Here is a 23,680-nt window from a genome sequence, read left to right as displayed (position 1 = left end):
GGTGTAGGTTCCCTATTCCAACAGTAATATGTTTAAATTTAGCTAGAATAGATCAAATAAACGGATGATATTTTAAGGGTTACGTAGTGAACATATTCAATAAACATTAGACCAAAAGTCGGAAATAATGTCGTAATTGACTAACTAGCAGGATTGATTTCAAACTTTTTTTCTTTCTCTCCTTGAAGGAAAGGTTAAAAGGTATATCAAAGAGTTTTGTTTTTGTTCTCAAAATCCTAGACCGATCTGATACTATTTCGATTTTTTTAGTGGACAAATCTAATTAAGTCCTTTTATATGTTTAGTCTGGACCAATCTCCAAGAAAACATCGATCTAGATCGGTCCTAAAGAAAAAATCGATTTAGGTATGGACCAATTCTATAGATGAATTGCTTATGGGCACATATGTGCCTTATATTACGGCACAATATGTCAAATGAAGTTAAATGTGTTTCATGAATTATATTTGTACAAACATAAATGAAAATGTGGAGAAAATGGGTCCATCGTAACCCAAAAACGATTAAATTTCGGTCTATGATCTATGATAGCCGTCTGGACCGAAATATCGATCTATAAAAATCACATAAGACCGAATCGAAAAATAAAACGACCTTGGACAGAGTCTCTACTAAAATATTGATCTCATTATTTTGATCATTTGACTCATTACTAATATTATTAAAACAATTCATTTGGCTATTATAAAAACCCAAATAAATCAGTCTATTTTGTAAGAAAAACCATTTCGGATATTGGTTTTTCAGAAAACTCATCAACATAATGAAATCATTAAACACATGTTATTTATTTGTATCTACAATCTACATCCTTAAATATTAGTGCTGAGTTTCGGCCTGAAAATCTTCAGCCTGTCTAAGACTTTTGTTGAGCCGAGCTAAGTTTGGTATGAATGTGTCACATTGAGAAATTTGATATGAATGAGTCCCAAAGAAATAGACTGATTTGTTGGTGATGTTATATGACTGATTTATGAGGCATAGCTAAATTGACGTGTGTATATATACTTTGAAAGATTTCCAAGGTGTTCCAGATGTTTTTATACTCTTTGTTTAGATATATACAGTGAAAACATCAACGACGCTTAGTCTAAGAAATAAAAAAATCGTTACCTCGTGGAGATAAAAAAAAAGAAAGAAAAGAATTCTAAGATTGATACCCAAAAAAAATTTCTACACACTTTTTAAATATTTTTTTTTAGACCCTGAAACCTTAGTCCCGACCCAAATATCAGTCCAAATCGGTCTGTAATAATCTCATTGAACAGAAGGGGGAAAAATCATCTCGGACCAAGTCTCAACACTAACAGATAGATTTGTAAATTCTATGCATTTACTTGGATAGGAAATATTTATTAGTTGGAAATCTACAAAAATAGATATTTTCGTAAGGTACAAACGTTATTCTTAAATTCTTGGAATATACATATATGTATATTCCAAGTATACAACAATTGTGTGAGCTCATGAAAAGTGGAGCATTGTTGGAGGATTATAAGTTTAAGTTCTTGTTGGAATTACGGATCGAATTTGGAGTATTTCGTGAGTACATATTGCCTTCCTAGATAAAGTCTGGGATTTGTGTTTCTTTCTCTTTTCTCATTGTTGCTTATAGCTATTCTAACAAAACGTCTTGACAACTTATCTGCTCTCTTTCCAAAATTGCCTGGGACCCCACGCTAAACATAACTTTGTAAAAATTAATGATATACACTAAGAAGATATTTTTATAAGAAAATTAGAATAGAACATATATATTTTTGTCTTTAAAAAAAGGGCCCTGCACATTTATCCTTGACTCTCATTAAAACTGATTCTGGTTACCATGTCAATTTTGAGGTTTTTATACAAATATTGACTGTGCTTATAATTTTAGAGCTCTATTCATATATGTGTGTCATGTTTAGATCCCTTGAGAGACATCTCGTAAAATATGTCTGAATCTAATCTAAATAACAATATTAATGGATATTTTCTTATTATAATCATATATAGATGAATTAATCAACTCTAGTATCTAAAAATACCCAATATATTTCTATAAATCCTTAACGAGATTTCTTTATTTAAGGACTGACGAACACAAACGTATTTCATTATGATTACATTTATTTTTGCCTTGTTTTGACAGTCTTGTTTATATTAAGTAAATAAATAACAAGGCTTCGCGTTTTTCGATTACGTTTGTATTATTATATTTTCATGTACATTATTCACTATGTATGTGAGTATTTGAGCATATATTTGACTTCTGTATGTGGGGAAGCCCAAGATACTTAGATACCCAAGGTATATCAGGGACGCTGTTTTCATAAAGAAAATTCATAAGTCAGTGACCAATCACTATCTATAGTTTTATTATTTGAGCATTTTCTCCCTCATCATGTTATATTTTCTGTATAATTTTGTCTTCTTTTCGTCAGATACCTTGTCTCAAGAGTTGTGTCGTTCCTTATTTAGGACCAAGAATCGCAGACCGATAGGACCGATCGTAAGACTTGACTGGACCAAATTAGTAAGAACGGGTACAACACCACTTGTTTTTAAGTATCTTGGGAGAGACGAGGGACCGTTTTAATCCATGACAGTTTCCTGTTTCAAAAGACCCATTTTTCAAAAAGCAACAGCCGCAAAATTTACATTAAACTTGGGGGGTATATTGTATATGGGGTGACCTGTTAGTCCTAGACAGCAAATTTAACTTAATATTCTCCTAGACGCGTGTGTATATATTTTTATTCTGTTTGTTACATTTGATTCACGCAACCTCTAACTTTGTTTGTGTTTAACAAACTTTTTTTAAAACGCGTTCTTGAGTGCTACATCATTTCGCACTCATTGTTATTGGGAAGAGCTGTAGGTTCATTACCAAGGCGGCCCTGAAAGACCTCAAATTGTCCAAGTCATTGGTCCACTACACGATCAAGATAAACACGGAGACTGGAAGGGTTATATGTATTCAAAAAATAAAACGTCTGCAGCAAAACTTGGCTTGTTAATTGCTGTTAATATTCTCATTGATAGAGTAAGGTAGCGCATCTCAGATCTCCTAGATGCTGAAGTTGAGGTGGCGAGGGTTATGAAAGAGTATCCTGGTTTTCAAGGTGGCCAATAATGATGGAAACTACTCCTCCAGGAAAGGAGGAAGTGGATGGCAAAATTTCAAGAGGGATGTAAAGTTCCTGCCCAGCTCGGAGAAGAAGATCAAGGGTGACACAACTAAATCGATGAATCGCCACACCAGCGACTTCTCCGTGGCTGCCAGGCCTATCAGAAGGCCTGTAAGCGGTGACTCGGGATTGTCCTCATACACAATGACATTACACAGAGGTCATGAAGGCCAAGAAGCTTGAGAGTCCACGTTTTCCTATGCAATCCTGTATATAGTGACTCCTTGATTTACACCAAACCATTTTCATTAACTAGAAAATGTGCTGGAGATGTTTGAATTTATCCAATCTATAATACTTATGAATGATTTATAAATTTATATTAATGAAGCAAAGTTTATCTGTATGTAGGAATGTGTAGCAAACCATCTCCACCACCAATGATTGTCTTCATCCCTTCGATTTTCTTTATTAATTAGACCTTTTATTATTAAGACTGGTGGATTTTAAAGTACTCTGTATATAAAAGAATTACTATAAAAGGTCGAACATGAACATAAATAAATACCATATCAAACTTATTACATTCGAGATATATTGGTTTATTTTACTCGTCCTCCCACGTACTACAAATTGGTCATCCCTACTACAAGTGTATGCTTATAAAAATACATTTTTGGTCTAAAAAATAGCAATGTACATAGTAATATTAATGAAGTTTCGCAGGCGTTTTACGTGTAGCATTGAGCGTGTATATTTTATAGCATTTCGGCATCCAGAAAAAAGGGGGAGTATGTATAATATACAAGGAGTACTGTAATACAATATTATCAACTCTACGTACTGTAACAAATGAATGAAATCTCACGAGCGTTCAACCCATATTAAAAAAAAAAAAAAAAAAAGGAAGTAAGTACTTTATAACAATTAAAAAAAAAAAAGAGTGTCACTTTAAATGGGGTTTACGAACAAGCAAAATTACTCCCTGGCTCATCCAATCATATGATTAAAAAAATCTCCAGCTGTTATTATTATTTTTTTCTTGAGAAGAGAATGTTTAAGTATTGAGGTATATGTGAGTGTGCTCATGTAAAACGGAGAATAACAAGGATCTATTCTCTATTTTGAAGGGACATTTTGTCTGTTCGTCAACGCCTAATAACTCCGGGCAATGCCGGGTACTACTGCTAGTTAAAACATAGATCTTATTAATAGGCTGAATGATTCACAGCCTTGACATGACCAGTCAGTAATTCCTCAAACAATGTTTTGTAGTAATAGAACGTACCCGTATTGTAAATTTTATTTCTAATTATTTTGGTTTAAATAACTACATAATTTAGTCAAACACAGACATGTGAAATATGTTCCTCATTCAGCCATAATGAAGAAACATACTAAGACTAATTCGTTCATCCTCTTCCTAATCCTTTTTTAATTCGTATTCACTATACGTTCTCCCTTCTTCCGTTAGCACAATAATTCATTTTATTTTATTTTTTGAGTGCATTTTCGTCATCCATGACTTAAAAAAACTTTGAGACATGGGGAATTGATCTTGCTTTAGTAAAAAAATCCAAATATTGACGAAAAAAAACAAACTTGCTCTCAGAGCCCACGAATTTGGTACGTAACTTAGAATTCTGAACAACTTTTCTTTTATGTATAAAGTCTATATCGGTCTCAGTTTTGAAATAAATTCGATATCTGTTTTTATCAGGGGACATACAATAGTAAAAATAAATCCATTATTTTTAATGGACTTTAATGGACACTATCTAGAGTAAAGGGATTGCACTTATAAAGGCATCTTTTGCAAAAATAGTGGATTTATTTTTACTACATCTATTGCTATTTTATGGTTGATAATTCTCTTAATTTATAATTCAATCTCGATTTGTACACGTGTTACAAACGTCTCAAGATATAGGGAGAGTTGTAAATTCAAACGATTTGTTTTCAAATGCAATCTATAGTAAAACTACTGACCTGTATAATCTCTAAATATTTTGCAACAATAATGGACGTATGTTGTCTTTGAGTCAAACAAGGTCTCGAATAATTGAGTCAAAAGCAGAAAGGGTTGCTACATTTTCCGTATCTCTCCTATGTCATACTATTTATCGTAATCCTTTAAGCATGAAAAAAAAAAAAAAAAAATTACAATGTGTAATCACAATTTACAAAAAATGAGGGTTTTTTTTAATAATAAGAAATGACATAATCAAAGGAAATGAGACCTGCACAACTCAGCACCCACCCAGACAACCATTTGAAAAATATCATCCTCAAAATAGCAGCTTCAACCTCATTTTACTAATTTTTTTTTCATTAAAAGCGTAGCTTTTAATATGTGTTCGACTTGATTGGAACCAAATTAAAAAAAAGGAAAAAATCATTCGCATGGGTTAATTTATAATATTGAAAGCAATTATCTTCTTTTTTTCCTTACTACTTAATGAAGAAAGACATTTTACCCCTTTTTTTCCTCATGAAAGTTTAATTAAATAAAGTAAAATTGTCGACGCAAAAAGGATATAAGAAATAAGTTTATTCTCATCTCAACGTGTGGAAATCAATGTTTAATGAGCTGTGAAAAATATTTTTGATCAAAGAAAGGATTGAACTTACCAAAGTAGTAGTTTTTATTATCAAAGATATTTTTTTATTTTTCAGTCCAAGGATTTTTTTTTTTTTTTTTTTGATGTTTAATTCGTTTATTATTATTATAACACTCTACCTACATATTAGGGTGTCCCTCTAGGGATCCCGGTTTTTTTCTAGGAATGCACTTACGAGAAATCCCACATTTTATTATTGCATTTATATAATATTTAATGATATATACTCCATCAAAAATTATCTTGTTCATCACTTACTATTTATTAATTTTTGTTGCAAATCGAATCCGGTAACGGATACATTAAAAAAAAACCCCACAAAAAACAGGACCTGTTGGCTCTAAAAACAACCTCTGGAAATGTGATCTTGATAAAAATGAAGAACATAAGAATATTTTGGATAGGACAAGTTTAAAATTTAATATTTGATTTGTTTTTTATGTTCGTGTAATTGTTTGGATGGAGTATAGATTATAGTTTCAAAATTAGTCCATCAGACATAGGAAAATGAATAACGATAATTGAAAATATATGGGCAGGACCTTAGCTTCATTTTTCCGTTCTTTAGGAGTATTTCCACGGGAGGCTTATGAATAGACTCAAGATTGGAGGGGGAAGTGGCCGCCTTTAGGTATTATAAGGTAGAGAGCTTGATCACTGTTGTTTTGTTAAGTTGAGTTACTTGAAGGGCCACCATCTCGTCCAGATAGGGGGGCAAAAAAATTTTGCTTTAAGCTTACTAGTTATTGAATTATTGGGTATGAAGTTTACTTGCTTAGAAGGCTTGGAATATTTCCAAGCTAAGTTTAGGAGTTAGGGAAAAAACGTAGGTTTCAACGTTTTTTCTATCTACTGGGTTTCACTGTTTACATGTATTAGTATTGATCCTTTTATTTTTTTTAGGTTTGTTATTTGCGAATAAATTGGGGTCATTTTAGGAATATATCTATATATTTTCCGAGTATGAATATCTTTTTTTACAAACGATATGAAAAAAAAAACAATAACAATTCCATTCCAAAATTTCTATATTTTATTCAAATTTGGCGCCCTAAAAAATACTCATCCCTAAGGTTGGGGGGGGGGGTAGCATAGGCCCTTAGAGGGACAAATATATAATGTTGTTAACTTTGATATACTTTAGGGATAGTATTTAGTATTTGAGCGACACAGCCATAAATTTAATAGTGTGATTTTTTCTTTGGATTTTAACATTTATATTGATAAAGCAAAGTTTGTCTTTTTATCTCGCCCTACATTCATTTTGAATGTGCATTGTTGTTGGACTTAATATTTAGAGAGGTGGGATACTCAATTGATTGTGAACACATATTTTCTCCTCTTTTGAAATTATTATTAGCCTTCATCTCTACAACTCAGACACTTAGAATCGATCGAGATGCTAACATCATAATTGGAAACGAAAAGTTTCAAAGTAATAACAAAGAAAAATCTCTCGAATGGATATTCTTTCATAAAACCTGATGTTATAGTCTATGAAAGGGCAGCTTAGAAGAGGCTGATGACTAAGAAGGGCTATAACGACGTGAAAAAGGCTTTCCTTGACTTCTTTAAAATGCATTTAACAACCCTATTGCAAATAAGTGACAGAATATTATCTAAACTAATTCTGTCAACCATTTGAAAAAGGACCTGGATATTACTCCAACTTACTAAACATTTTGGTGCTCAACATATAGTCGTGTTTGAGTTTTACATTACACATATTCGAGGTTCTTTAATCCAAATGAATGATTTTTTTATGTTTTATTTTTATGTGCTGTTACTTCTACTCTCTTTTCTGGTCTCTATGTATATTTTTGAATAAATTTGGAGAAGGAGGGTGCAGTAGCCAATTGTGAGCAGTTTATCTCATGATACGTTTGATGATGACCAGAGACTAAAACGACAGCTTTAAAAAAAAACAAGAAAACAAGACCTTCACAGAAAAACAGGAAGTGGAGGGCACAATTTAAAGAAATATCTGGAGTTCTTGTCTATCTTGGAGAAGAAGATCATGGAAGACCCCTTCAAATCGATGATTCGGCTCGCCAACGACTTCTCTATGACTGTAAAGCCCATCAGGAGGGCGGCTTGGGATTGTCCTGATACACGAGGACCCTACACCACTTTCTGACAGAGGTTAGAAATCATGAAGACCATGAGGCTCCAGAGTCCACGTTTGCAGCCCAAGCCTTTATAACCATACAAATTAGATAAAGGATCTTTGATTTTCATTAATTAAGAAATTTACAGCTAGTTTTCTTTATGACTCAACACTCAACAGTATAGCTAAAGAGAGTCACAAATATATGAAATACATATGTTATGAATACATTCATATAATTATATAGTTTACATAGTTTTGTAATTCCTGTTATTTATTAATTATAATTAATACAAATGTGACGTCTTTACTTTTACAAAAGATGAATAAGCTTTTAAACAAGAGTCTTGAGAGAATCTATCTACATTCATGGATAATACAAGACATGGACATGGATCTTTTTGAAAAGTTCTCCATAATACATAATAATATCCCTACAACATCAACAAGGCCTACTTATGTATGTAATATAATTATACCATCTGTGGGTTTGTATTCTGATAGTTCATTTGTTTGAACTCAATCATATTCCCAAAACATTAACCACAGCTTTGTAATTATTTATACGTATCAGCTGTCGAAGATTCTACTTCTCTTAACATGTTGTCACGTTGAGAACATAAAAATATAAGGAGTATTTTATTGTCAACTGTCGATGTTTCTGCTTCTTATCACCTAATCAGTGTTCTGACCATTGATTAGTTGAATTAGAATTCGCTACATATTAAGTAGTGAATACTTCTCAACAGTTATTAAATAATAATTCCATAGTTGGGAAGAATTGGCTAACTACCAACTGATCTTGGGCCTTTTTTTTTATGTTTTTTTTTCCAATAAAATGTTATGTGATACAATAAAGGTAACGACGTGTTAGATGTACTTATTAGTGTTATGAACGTTGATAATTGAACTTAAATTAATCCTTCTATCGTTGAGAAATTATCCTACTCTTGGGAAGAATTGATTAACTATTAGACTTGTGTCAGTCCTTATTTAGGATCGAAGACCGCAAGTCCCACTTGAAGGTCCTTAAAGAAGGAAAAATCGATCATTGATGACGTCATTGAGGAGTTTTTTCTTCCTTTTTTTAATTATTCTGTTATTCAATAGAATAAATTATATAGCCAAGTGACAATATAATATGTTCGTATTATATTGCATTACAATGAAAACATGAATATTTTTTGCAAGATATGTGAAATCTTCTTAATAAATGTCTCATATATCTTATTTGGCTTAATAAGCAATATATATTTTTACGAAAAATTCGAAGGAGCAACAGTTAATGACCGATTATAGGACCCACAGTCCTGAGGACTGGTCTGAACCGAATAGCAATGAACCGATACAACTGACAACACAACTAACTATTAGCGTTGACATACTAATTCAAAATCAGGTTTTTCCCCAGCTCAATCTTAATGGATTTTTATAGACTTTTGATTGAATTTTAATCGCTTTTGGAGCCATTTTTTTTGGTCTCACTCTTTGTACCAATTTTCTCCTCTACAAAAACGCACACAACTTAAAACAATTCACAGTTCATATGAAGCCATGGACCATCTAGAAAGACACATGATGTTGTCAACAATTTATCTGTAAAATTCAGTCTAGACTGAACTTTAAATGAGACCGATCCAGGCGGGCTTTTTCTTTCTTTTCAATCGTTTCAGCAAACATCTTGAAATTTTTGTTTGTCAAAATTTCAAAGGTAACAGATTTGAAATAAATTTACACACCTTTTGTGAAAATTTCAAGTCATTATCTTCACTCAAAACTGAGTTAAGAGTCTGTAAATTCACATCCAAGGAATTCCCACGCAGTAGGTATGATACAAAATTCGGTGGGGGCTTCTAAAACCTATTTTTTTCTATATCCCCAAAAAGGGGTGATCAAATACATTGCTGCCGATTAGTGAGTAACATATAGCTTATAGATTGAGAGATACAATAAGATTGTTAAGTGTTTGTTAAGCTGTAAATATCCAACTATTTAGTAATGATGGAAAATTAGCGTTATTACCTGAGAAACAGAGAGTATTGTAATTATTATTATCAAACACATATGTCTGTAGGTGAATGATGTGATAGTCACTTGACATAATTGCCTACCTATTATAACAGATTATCAACCCAAAGGCAACAAAATATACTCATGTCAAGTTGACAGATTCTATTGGAATATATATTTGACCCAAATAAGAGAATTATAATTATAAAAAAATCTTAAAGTATATTTGGACCCTTGAGAGGGTCCGATTAATTAATCATCCTATCAACAGTATCAGTCGTATTTCGATGTAAGAAGATATATATTATTTGGACACATATTTGCTATTAAATTATTGGATTTAATCTTGAAAAATTATATTGACATATTCAGATAGGTTCATTTTGTATTTACATGAACAAAATTTCAAGATGCAATATTATAATTACTAGTAAAATTTGCTATTATTTGTGATAATTAAAGAATCAAGTAGTTGTTGCCCAACATTGTTTCTATATGTATAAGTTCATCTTTCCCTTATACATTGGACCTTTGCAGCGTCTTAATTGAGGGGTTGACATATTAAGGGGAACTTTTACTAAGTGCTTCTTTCAACAGTAGATGGAAACCAGGTCAATTTGACTGATAAATTATAAAATAGTAAAAAAATTATACAAGGAAATTGTAAGCTTCCTAAACTTTTTTTCAACTCTATTCAACTATTTTTTCTTAAAAAAGGAAATATTTTTGAAACTCTCTCATAATTTTATTAATCCCTTATATTTTGTTCATATTTCCTATGAAAACAATACATTTGTTTGAATCATTATGCCTAGCCTAGAAAGAGAAAGAGTTTAATTTTTTAACCACCTAATTTTAAAATGAAATAAAAATGTAAAAAATCAATAGAAATGATTAAGAATTGATTTTGAGTAACATCAAGGATCACAAAAGCATTTATAATTGAAATTTATATGTAGGCCTTATACTTCACGAAGTAATAACTTTCAATGGAGCAGCACCCTCGATTCGAGCTACTCTTGAGTAATGCAGGGTTCCAGTAATTTTTTTTAAATTTTCTTCTTTATATAATATTAATTAAATTACTTACAAAGACAGATAAACAAAAATGGATTAACAAAATGTTGCATGAAGGTTGAAAAATTCATACTATAAGGTGGTAAATTAATTAACCTATCGCCTGTAATGGGTTAAGCTTGTTCCATTGTATATGACTTATTCCTTATTTGCTCTGGGTATATTCATACTAAAACAAGGATTTGAAATTATTACATATTATATCCTCTTTAATAATTTAGGACTACCAAGTGGATTTATATCTTTTTCAACATCGGAAGGATCCCCGCTTGAATCATAATGCAATGGAAGAAGCGCCTGGATTTTTATAATCCAACAATTGTAAAAACCATTTGGAAACCAAACGTTTATTTTCCAAATTCCAAAGGAGAAGAGTTGCAATATGTGCCCTTGTTAAATTGTCTTCTTCGAATTAAATACGATGGTAAAATCCTGTACATGCCACGCTAATGAGCAGTTATGTATGTATTTGTTCGAGTTGAAGTACATATAGTAAACTTAATTGTAGAAAATGATTAATAATTTACCTTGGCCAATTTATGGCACCTATATGTATACTATAATTTATTTTCATTTATGTAATTATTTATCAAATAGAATAAAATGTAAAAAAATCGGTACATTTATTTTCCAAATATATTTGGTCTCGCAACCTCGAATCCCCACTAGCTGTAATTCTCTAATCCGGAAAGTTCTTGAGTGTAAATATGATTCCGTTATAGAGAATACTTAATGTATTTTTTTATTTTTTTTGAGGGGGGTGATCAAAAACAATATATTTTCCATTTTTTGGAAAAAGCACCATATTTTCTATTTATAAGAAAAAATACCATATTTTCAATTTATAGGAAAAAATACAATATCCTCCGTTTTTGGGACGAAAATATTAAATTGCGCATTTAAAAAAATATCTACATATGTGCATGAAGTTTTCTGGCTGTACTAGCCCTCCTGGATATGCCCAAAATGTTAAGACCAAATTGTTTCACGCTACCAAAGCTTTACCTTCAGAAAGGATCCGTTTAAAGAAAAAAGTAGCGATTAGAAAAGGAAAATGGTCGATGTACTCTTTCTTCTCTTTGTTAATTACACAGGTCAACATAGAATTTTTATTAGAAATAATTTTCCATGTATCATGCAGCATTTTAGATACTAATTCTAAATCTGACTTTATATTTCTTCTAGCACGTAGAGTTCTTAAGATGAGACTAATTTCAAAAAAGCCTCCTTATATTTAAATACTTCTGAAACATGTTATAATATCAAATATTTTGTCCTTTTGCATAATGATAATAAAATAAATTGCTATTGATCATTCTGTCCATTTATCAGACATATGGCCATATGGAAATACTTCTAAAATAAATTAAATATGACAGATATCAATGGAATATCTGTGGATACCTCAAAGTTATAGGAAGGCTTATCAACTAGGATTAACAGAATTTTGTTGTTTCCTATGTCTGTAGGATAGTCTTGCCACTATGGAACATTACAGCAGAAAGAAGTGACTTGCATCTTAGGTCGTCTACATATATCCCAGGGACAGGCAGTATTTGCATTCAACACACATTTTAACTTATGGATACAAAAATATAAAAGTAAGTAAATCCGGGATCTAGAAATAATCAAACTAAGGTTTACGTCTCATTGATAACACTATCCAAAAAAATCACTTTTTTTTAATACATAAGAACAGAACCTCCATCAACACCGATCCAGGATAAAACTCTGAAAAGAGATTTATCATTTTACATTTACTCTAAAATTCACTAGTAAGAGTTAAACCACACATGCATCCTTATTTCAAGCTCCATGGACAAACGATGACTTGTTGCATACCCGTAGTGAGTGAGTGATTCCAAAGGATGGACATTCAAGGGAGTCCTTGGAGCAAATCTTACTGGCCAGCGCTATTTTAACAGGGATTTCGTGGCCAGGGATTCCTTCCCGCACATGCATTCTTCTCCATTGATGGACACAGATACTGAATTCGGGATTATACACTCCAAGTATGGATTACATTTCACATTTTTAAATTCACCCCCTACTTTTTCTTTTTCTCTCTCTTTGTTTCTATTTCTTCTAGCTCGGGCATACAGATGTATATGGGCTTTTATTATGAAATCAATTCAAAAATGAGCTTTATCCTTGAATTATTGTCGTGGCCTTGTCTCAAATTGACAACGACAAATTGAGCGTTTTTGGAGAGGCTCTTTTTTAAATGAATGTTTAGAATTCCAGCTTTCCATTGAAATACTTTTAAACTTTTTAAATCTATTCGTATTGAAGGTATGAGCCTCTGAAAAAAAGCATCTATTTTCCAATTTAAACAATGATAACTCAAGTTATAAGTATGATGCAGACATTTTAAAAATGGTTTTAACATTCGGCTTTAAAATATATTTACATAATGTATCCCTATATTCAACACTGAGGGCTTAAACCAGGTTTGAACCTTAAAAATAGCAAAAGAAAAAAAAATGCATGGCCTTTTTCTGAAGGCCACGAGGCTCTGACAGAAAAAATAAAGCCATATTTGCAATCAGGGGATCAAACTCTATTAAATTGAGCATACACTATTTTTGTACCATTTTTGCTGTTGGACAGTGTAAACCTTCTTTTAAATCTGGTATTCATTTCAGCTGATGTGTATGGGGGCTTTGCTCCAAATTATTTTACTTATCATATAAATGACAAACAGTATTTTGAGCTTCTGTTGGATCATTGCTAACTTTAAAGTGACCATCAAGTTTCCACTGGAAGTATTCCACGTAGGCAGTATCATTTATATCAGGATACATGAGATATTCAGCTAAAGCCTTTGGACTCTTGAAATCCCTTACATTGATAAATGAATGTGGAGGCAAGATTGCTGTGTAATTGGCCTTATGATTTACCACAAGCACAACAGAGAAACCCAGTGCTTGAAAATACCATTCCGTCACAGAGTCATTGTACAATGAATTTTCAGAGGCAAAGTAAAATTTGTAATATGGAGCAAAATGCTTGGTACAATCAATTCGCATAGGGTTGGATGATTCAAGACAGTATGTAAGACCAGATGCTCCATATTTATCCGCAGAAATATGTTCAGTTGGAAGTTCAAAATAATTGTCCCTTTTCCCTATAGACAATTTGTGGGTGCGTAGAAATCCAAAATATAAGTCCATTTGAATACGCCGTCATATAGACTAAAATCAAATTAACAATCATAATGTACACTCTCTATTAGATAATAAATGAAAGTGATTTTCATTCCACCTCGATTTTGTCGTACGTCTTTAGCAGATTCTGGACCACAATTATCTTTAACATTAACTAATATTGCAAAATATTTATGAAATGGAATATGTTTGGAGTGGTTCCCAGAGAGATAGTAGTTACTAAAAGAATACTAAAAAAGAATATTTCTATTTAATTATAATTGTTCTGATTCTTTTTTACAATTTTTAATATGCATAGAAATTACACATACATTCATAAGATATATATTGTAACTACTTACCTATTTTAAATACCTGTATTCACATTTCTTGAACGACCGCTTTCCGTAGCCAAAAAGTAAGCAAAAACGTACTAAGTACCAAATTGTTATTCATGTAAAATATATTGTTTGATTTAATATTTACTTTAATAAAAGATCGGGTCATGATATTTTAAACTTCAGTTAAAGAGCGTTACTGTTGAAGACAGCTTTTGTTTCACTTATAATTATTGAACGTAGGACTAAACAATTTTTAACAATGCCTTGTTCCATTTGCAGAACATATGTTAGTTATTAATCGTCCAACAAAGAATGTCATCAGTATGTATACTAAGCTGGGTGATACTTTTCATTTTTTAGAAAATCAAAAAGTAGTAGTGTTTTTTACTGTTTTTTTCTCACGTAGATTGCAAAAATGCAATTTAATAAAGGATAAGTTTAAAAAGAGTATTCCTTTTTAACTTATTTTCCTTGTGCAAATAATACACTTGTGAATTTGAAATATTTAAAAAAATATAGAATTTGTGGATGACGTTTGACTCTTCTACATACTTCTTGTATTTAAAGGGTCAGTCCGAATTAATTTAGTGTCCTACGCAAGATATTAGCCAATAATATGTATATTCAATATTATATTCTCACACAATGGTGAATATATTATTTACCTTAGACATTTATTGTAGTCTGAGAAACAATAAAAACCCATAATAAATAATTAAAAAATGTAACATGCAAAATATAAAGTTGATTCAATAAACAATTAATTAGAGATAAACAATTTCAATTCATGGTTCCATAAACAATATAATATAACGAACTAGAAATACATTGATTCTTAAGGGTTTAAATTAGATTTCTTGAAACTAATATATTTATTTCTGTTGTATTACACAACTTTCAGTAAACAGTTTCTCGGCTCTTGGTCGGTAGTAAACCTAGTTGGAAAGTCAGTCATGAGTTTTACGTCCCTGTCAGCAACATCATTGCTCACTTTTACTCACTTCATAAACTCACATGCTGCTCTATAGTTTTCATTATTCTACTAGGTATCAACCAGTGTAATAAGTCAGTCACTTTTCCGTCAGAGGGTGCCAAAAAGTAAAGGTGACTCAGGTCCTACCAAGTTTGTGAGAAATGTAGATTGCCTTTTCTATAACACTCTGGCTTTTCGGTTTTTGACTGCTTGACTGCCAGCATTTGTTTTATGGGCCTTGTCATGCTCTCATGTGAGCTGAATAAGGCGAATGGTACTTATTTCTGAGTCAGATACCAATCAGGATTTCTCATTTTCTTCAGAGTTCATAATCGATATGTTGATAGTGAAGCATGTTCTTAATCAATTGCAAATCGCGGATAGGAGCATCGGCCGGCGATTTTGCTTTTATCCAGTGCTTTGTATAAAATAAAGCCAGGAATGTATTTTTTCTCTCTATGATTGTGTCCTTTTTGTATTTTAGTCCATTTGAAAACATTAAGATTTTCATAGCTTATTCATTGCCATCCAACGGGCTTGATGCATTGCACTGGGCTTGGTCCAATGAATACCTCGACTAGGTTTCTTACCAAGAATTGTCAGGCACAGCTCAGCTACTTATCTGAAGTCTTCCTTTGGAGATATTTTCTCTAGAAAATTGTTTATGGCATTAATTGATTTTTTCTGCATATGAGGTCCAAGTCTTTTTCAACATTGGCTAAAATTCTTGGATTGTCCTTATCCAGCATGGACCAAACTTCTTTCAATTTACCAAACATTGTATTGCCCCATGTTCCTCTAATTATCACCTCTGATATATATATGTATGTAAGCGTAGTAAAATATCTTTTGCTCACGTTTGTCTTCAATCAATTTTGCTGCACCGTGTTTGATGCCACTATTGCTAGCTGTTGTATCAAATACTGGACCAACAATGTTATTTTTCAGGTTCCATGTTTCCAATAGGTCCAATCTAGCCTTGCATTGTTGAAGTACAGTGGAACATGTTATGAAAGGAATATCGAGCAATTTCCCTTACTCGTACTGTGGAGCAGCCAAACTATTAACAGGGCAATTCTTACAAAGAACGTCCCCTCAAAAGTTTGCTATCCAAGTGTAATTTACAATATTTTGGTAGAGTTTCCTTAAAGCTATTCTAGTATATTTGGCACAAGCTATAGCGAGTATTTATCATATTTCTTCTAGTTGTTAATGTTGATAATTTAAAATGGTTAAGATCTGCACCTCATGCTTTCAATACTGCAGATACCATGGCTGTAGTTTGGTTGTCAGCCAGTAATAAACAAAGAAAAGGTTAATAACATATCTATACAAATTGAAGCACAGTTTATTGGCTTTGATTTGATACCCATATCAATGCTATACGATAGGCCATTGCGAAGCTATATTCAAAAGAATACAATCACGTTTTTTTTGGCCTTTTTTAGACCCATCAACAATACATTTTCAAGGTCCGTGCGGGAGGTATAGCCACGGTCCAAAATCCAAATGACTGGTATATTTAGTTTCTATAGACTTTGGAGAACGTCTATAAGTATAATATTAAAAGGTTCGAAAAATAGTTAAAATTTGAACCGGTTTACTGCACACATATATGTATACTGTTGATATGCACTTTTCGGGACTAATTTTGTCCTCTCAGTCATAAGGCAAACTGGAGAAAGACAAACTAAGACCACTGTGGGTATATGGGAGATGAGATCACAGGAGGAATTTACAGCGTCTGGAAAAACCAATCAAATGCCTCTCCCAAAACATTCAGCCAGAAAGTAATAAATATGAAACCCGACTGGACCTGATAATCAAAAATTACAGCTCGAGTGTTATTTGCCCAACTATCTTGTTGAAAAAAATAAGCTTGACTTTGTGTCCTTTTGTGAGTAAAGGTTGTGAGATACATTAAAGGTAACGTAGTGTCAGGTCAGCACTACATTGTATGTAAATATTATGTACACATTAACTGTATAATAAATAATGCAATATTAATATTAATTGTACGGATTGTCTCTCAACAAATTACGCGTTTAACCACCATAGCTTCATTGTTTTACAGACAATATTATGCTAATGATATACATGTGATTCAGAACAAAACATACATATATAAATATATGGGCGTAACTTGGAGACAGTGCTTGAATTTATTATATAGATATTATGAATATACATTTTTGGAGTAAACTATTGCATATATGTACATATGTGTATATATTTTATGTGAAATGAAAAATATTAAAAAAATGATGATCCCTTATCAACTCTTTCAAAAAAGTTATGAACAACTCTTGATAGGAGATATTATGTTGACGTGAAGCATCATTTCTCTTTTAGTCTATTACAGATTTAATTAACCTACATACATACTTAGGTATTTCAACTACAAACTATGTACCTATTTAAGAATAAAGAAATAGGAACTCTATAACCCCCCATAAAATAACTCCCCCAATATATATATATATACATGCATACAAATAACATAATCATTTTTTAACCCATTAGTTAGTTTATTAATTACGCGCAAGGGAATAATTTGTAGAACCAACGCGTTCAACAACATAAATAAGTGCGTGTAGATTAAAAAAAATCATTTTGGTGTCATTTTATATGTAATAATATTTAATCCAACCATTAGTAGAATACGAGTGTAGAAAAATAAACAACATATTATGGATATAACATTATCAAGAAGTACAGTAGAGAGACACTACCCAGATATTGTCAAAAGTAGGTATATCCGAGAAGGAATAGGACGAAAAAGTGAACATATAAGACACTCTATCACAACTCAAACAGAAGAAACATCCTTTTACGAGAAAAAAATCGAAACCAAAGTTATTCCACAATCCACAGAGTTGGTGAAATCAGTTGAAGAGCGAAGAAATCCGATTTCACTCAATTACTCCGCGCTATGTACTCCACCATATCGAAAGAAGCGGGATGAAAATCTTTTTGCATCCTCTATACTCGCCTCTTCCCCTCTCATACCACGACCATCCGTACTTCATGCAAATACTTCTTCATTCATAAGAAAGAATGAAACTCCGCAATATTCGCATTCCATTGTCGTAGCAATTGATTTTGGAACGGCATATAGTGGTTATGCATATAGTTTTACTAGGGATCCAGAGAATGTGCATATTATGAGAAAATGGGAAGGAGATGATCCAGGAATGAACAATCAAAAAACGCCAACGATACTATTACTGACACCAGATAAAAAGTTCCATTCTTTCGGAACATCTGCCAGAGACTTTTATCATGACTTGGAGCCTCTGGAAGCAAAGAGATGGTTCTTTTTTGACAAATTTAAAATGCTTCTTCATCACAATAAGGTTGGTTGAATGAGATTATAATCATTAGTTCTCTTGACTATTACATAAATATATTAACATATATGTTATCTCTCTATTTTATATATATATATATAGGAAATAGGACGGTTCACTTTAGTTAAAGCAACAAATGGATGTTCATTAATGGCCCTCAACATATTTGCAATGACATTAAAATACTTCCGTGATCATGCACTTAGAGAATTAACTGATGCAACTGGTCGAGGAGATATTTCTCCCAAGGAGGATATAAGATGGGTCATCACAGTACCAGCGATATGGAGACAGAGAGCTAAGGGTTTCATGCGAGAAGCCGCTTATGAGGTAGAATATCTTTTAACAAATGTATAACTTTTTTACAAATTTTAATGGTGAATTATCATGTCCACCCTCCTTGGAGGACTCACTTGAGTAAACTTCACTCCCTTTCCAAAAGTTAAGTATGCATATATGGGTATCACTCCCAAAAATAATGAGTCTATCTTTAAGTACTTTGCAACAAGTCCATGAGTTTTTTCTCAGTTGATAAGGATAACAAGGATTCTCTTGAAAGCCACGCGACAAATCATTTACATTTAAAACTGAAAATCGTTCAGGCGTCAAAATCACAAACCGATTTGCATAGAGAGAACAGGATCTTATTCTTTCAGTACTAAAATCTTTTAAAATTTCTCCATTCTCCAAATTCCATACTTGTACTCTTGATGCGCTCATTCCTCCTTTAAGTAGGGCTATACCTCGCTTTCCAGCCACAAACGTTTGAAGAATCTTATCACTAATGGACTTTGAAAAGACATTGTTTCCATTCGATAAATCCCATACATTCACAATTCCATTGCTTGTCCCGCAAAATACTCTTTCATCATCACAGTCAAAATTATTTAAAAGTCTAGGAGACGAACTATTAAAAATCCACTTTTGAATTAATTTAGATTCTTCCGAAACGGTATATGTTTCCACGTTTCCATCAACCATGGAGATAACGATGTTGCATCCTTCTGTGATTTTGATTCCAAATATACTATGTCGCATTTGAATCTCATCAGCAAGTTTATAGTCATCGTTCCTTTTCCAGAGACTTAGCGTACAGTTAAAAAAACCTTATAATATATGGGGAAAAATTATTTTATCTCAATAAAAAAATAATTAAAATGTGTATTCTTACCAGATGCCACGTATTGTGAATTCATGGATACTCTTGTATAACAATTATGATTCCGAGAACCAAGTGTTTTTTCAAGCATGAGACTATGTGCATTTCGTATTTCGATTTGTCCAGAATCCATACCACAAATTACATTTGAAGTATCTGCATCTAGATGAAAAATAGGCTTAGGAGAGGTAAAGGAAGATAATTCTGGTTTGGCTTTAATCCATTGATATTCGAGAATCAAAGAGAGTTCCTTTCGGCAGGAAGGACTTTTATAAATGTAGTCACGAATAAATAAATACCATGATGAATGAACGAGTTTACTGGCACGGAGGGAATAAGCATCCAGGCTAAGAAATATTCTTCGTAGAACCAAATGATTCTCAGTAATGAAAAAGTCTTGCACTGGGAAAAACATTATTGTTCATCACTGTGGAACTATATTTGTACAAAATTATTATTGAAACTTACTATACATATCAGTATTTATTCTGCTTCCGTTGCATTCATTGATTCTTGCTAACTCCTTAGATAGTTTAAAAAATCTACTCTTAATTAATGATTTAAGGATTATTTGCAATTAAAAATGACAAATTTTTAAATCAATATTAATCTTGATAACAAAAAGTGCATTTAATAAGAGTCATTTGAACTGACAGATCCAAATTCACTCCGATGAATAATAATTAATTATCAAGACATGATATGTTCCACGCTTAATCCGCATGAACTAAAATACAATAGCTATAGAAAAATATACTTTGATTAGACATAGAAGTCTCCTCCTCTTTTAATAAATGTAACATCATAGATTATTTTTTCTAGGCTGGAATTGCGTCCCCAGAAAATCCGGAGGGTGTATTTATTGCTTTGGAGCCAGAAGCCGCCTCTATACATTGCCGAAAACTACGAATGAACCAACTAATGCCTGAAATCAATGCAAAAGACCCTGAATCTTCATCTCTTTCCTCAGACTTTGTTCTCGAAGATACGTCCACCGGTAAAACAAATAAAATATATTTTAACACTGCAGCAAATTTTAGGAGCACTATGACGTCATTTTTGTTAAAAATACTTTTCTCTCACTTAAAACTCAAAAGGAATATATATTTTGGTTACGTAACTTCATATACGGAATTGTGATAAATAAACCACTCAACCTCCTATAACTTAATAAATTTCTATGCCTTTAAACAGTAGAATTGCCAAATAACCTGATTATATGTATGGTAAATATGTTTATACTCTGCTCACAAATCCCGTTTATGTTCCTTCAATCATACCTAACAGACAAGTCCAATTTGGATTACGTAATTAGGGATTTAGTTCCTTTTTTCAAGAATAGTCCTTACATCAAAAAGAACAATTATGCTCTAAAGTAATTAAGCGTATTCCTACAAATGCAATTCGCTTGATACTATTGTTTTTCATTCATACTAACTATAAAATGTATTTTATAGTTAGTTCTAAGGAGCCATTTTGAATTGAAATTTCAATTATTGTCATAATACTAGAGATATGTTTTCAAAATAAGTAATACTAATATTTAGAGAGGTTGCAAACACTTTTAAATATGTTTCCAAATAAAAAGATTTACGGGTCACATCTTACTAAACTAGTTTGTCGTAAGCTTTCAAACTAAATAGTTTTGCAAAACGCGCCTGCTAGCTTAAGGAGATATTAACATGTTCGGGTAATTATCTTTTTTACCACCAATATGTCACTTTTTTTGTTGTCGGTGAAAGTTACAAATCTTAATAATTGAATTTGCGATTCAATTTAAATGAAATATTATTACTTTTTCACTGCTACAACCTAAAATTTATAAAATGCAATAAATATAATTTTGAAGAAACAAAAATTAAAAATAAAATAATGATAAAATATATATTCTAAAATCTATCAAGGTACATGTTGATTGCTAGAACATTATGTTTATATTATCATTGTATATTTCCGACAGAATTTTGTTGTTCATATGGATTATTTAACATAATTATACAATAAAATAGTATCACGGTTTTTGTTATTGGGGGCCTATGGATGACTCTCTATTAATAGATTGAATGCTACCACTGGGAGAAAAAATGATTAAGAACCTAGGCTCCCCTCCCTTTGGTGATTAATGCCCTGTTATCACATAATAATTTAATATAACTAAATACTTAAAAAAATATTTTTTGCTTCAACATTAGGTGGTCGATACATGGTTGTGGACTGTGGAGGGGGTACTGTAGATATAACAGTCCATGAGATTACAAACAAAGAAGGCCGTTTAAAAGAGCTCTTTAAAGCCAGTGGTGGACCTTATGGATCAATAAGTATGTACAGTTTATTTAAATAATATAATAATTGTAAAACTAATTAAAAAATTTCGGAACAATTTGAAAAAGTCACGCAACATCTCCATTTTTTCGGATTTCCCCCTTTAATTTTGCTCAAATATATTCCAAAAATATAGAGATTTTATTTTGCAAATATAATGTTTAATGATATGGAACATTTAAAATAGTAAACTAATTGATATTCCTCTCAGTTATACATACATATATAAATAAATAATCAATATTGTTTTAATGAACAAAGAACCCAGTTGAATATTAAACATATTCTGTCAACCAAATGACCAAGAACAAAATATTAATATGTAAAAAACAAATCATAAAGACTTTAACAAAAATATTCTAAGAAGATAATCGTTTTGTTTATAATATTATGTAGTTGTATTTAAAATGACGGTCTCTAGGTTAAAAAAAACAAAAACATTTTACACATTAACATGAAACTTAAGATAAATTTATTTCTTGCTATTGGTAGTACCCGTCTTTTCCCGGAGTTATTAGGTGTTGACAAACATGCAAGATTTGCTTTAATAATTTAGAAAAGGGGTCGTCAACCTTTTGGAGAGTAGGGGCCAAATAGCTATGTAGTTTCATGCCAAAGGGCCAAACATCATTCACTGCAGAGTCATGTTATTCAATATATAATTGATTATCTGGGTGTTTAGAGAAAACAAGGACTCAATACAATTTTATTTAAACAATACCCTTATTTTTTACGACAGGAATGATAATAAAGAAGTGAAATATAAACACAATTTAAAAGAAATTATCTATAAAAGTAGGAGAAATACAAATAATTATTTAAATGAGACACTTTTTACTGCTTATTTTGTGATATTTTTTCTATATCAGGTGAAATATTTGTCACTTAATCGTCATTTGAGTTCTCTTATCTGCACTCTCGAGGTGCAAAGAAGGAAATTTCTGAAGGGTCTCAATTGTCATTTTGGATTAGTATGCCTATATTTAGACGATTGTCCATGATAAGATGACATGTCTTTACAAATTCAATCGTATATGAATCAGGGACCACTATATAGAGTGCACCCGGGGACATGTTTTTATATTTTACTAACTAGATGTTTTTTAAGTTGAAACAATGTTACCTTTTAAAAACTTTTTCATGACAATTAGTAAGATATTTTGCAAAATCACAGATGGGTAGGTTTAGATTTGTAAATTACAGAGTCTATTGAATTTCTCCTGTAGTCGGTCTAAGGGTGGCGTTACTAATCTGAAACGTATACCCCTTAGAGATAAGATTTGGGCCTTGAAGAATTTCTTGATTAGGACTGTTAGCGGGGATGAGGGTAAGAGTCTATCCTCTATTTCTTAGAGGATGGAGATCAAATTGTGTATATTCGCATATCGGGGGTGTACGAGGAGTTGCTCAAGTAATCTCTTATGAAGTGGTTTTCACCATCTT

General features: G+C 31.9%; 3 protein-coding genes across 4 annotated transcripts in view; 1 reads left to right on the top strand and 2 right to left on the bottom strand.

The window, feature by feature from the left end:
• Positions 1-13,624: 13,624 nt before the first annotated feature.
• On the bottom strand, positions 13,625-14,119 carry LOC121128876 (alpha-(1,3)-fucosyltransferase C-like). The gene has a single exon (XM_040724470.1). It carries the CDS (start codon positions 14,117-14,119, stop codon positions 13,625-13,627), a length of 495 nt encoding a protein of 164 aa, XP_040580404.1.
• Positions 14,120-17,913: 3,794 nt separating this feature from the next.
• LOC121129721 (uncharacterized) lies at positions 17,914-20,813 on the bottom strand. 2 transcript variants are annotated; one of them, XM_040725440.2, is made up of 4 exons: positions 20,673-20,813; positions 20,384-20,438; positions 19,928-20,317; positions 17,914-19,862 (listed from the first exon to the last, which is right to left on the bottom strand). In XM_040725440.2, exons 2-4 carry the CDS (start codon positions 20,388-20,390, stop codon positions 19,099-19,101), a joined length of 1,161 nt encoding a protein of 386 aa, XP_040581374.1. In that variant the 5' UTR covers positions 20,391-20,438; positions 20,673-20,813; the 3' UTR covers positions 17,914-19,098. The 2 variants fall into 2 exon arrangements, with proteins under 2 accessions (XP_040581374.1, XP_040581375.1); XM_040725441.2 differs by having other exon boundaries at positions 20,384-20,457; positions 20,673-20,803.
• LOC121129720 (heat shock 70 kDa protein 12A) overlaps positions 17,923-23,680 on the top strand; it is a 212,442-nt gene continuing 206,684 nt past the window's right edge. The window contains exons 1-4 of the mRNA XM_040725439.2: positions 17,923-18,762; positions 18,859-19,086; positions 20,738-20,912; positions 22,108-22,233. Of these exons, the coding sequence (XP_040581373.2) occupies positions 18,097-18,762; positions 18,859-19,086; positions 20,738-20,912; positions 22,108-22,233 (1,195 nt within the window). The 5' untranslated portion in view covers positions 17,923-18,096. The remainder of the gene's footprint in view (positions 18,763-18,858; positions 19,087-20,737; positions 20,913-22,107; positions 22,234-23,680) is intronic.

Source organism: Lepeophtheirus salmonis, chromosome 14 (genome assembly GCF_016086655.4).
Source record: "Lepeophtheirus salmonis chromosome 14, UVic_Lsal_1.4, whole genome shotgun sequence".
Lineage (NCBI taxonomy): Eukaryota > Metazoa > Arthropoda > Copepoda > Siphonostomatoida > Caligidae > Lepeophtheirus > Lepeophtheirus salmonis.
The sequence above is the reverse complement of the archived record's forward strand: the minus strand, read 5'-3'. Positions and strand labels throughout refer to the sequence as shown.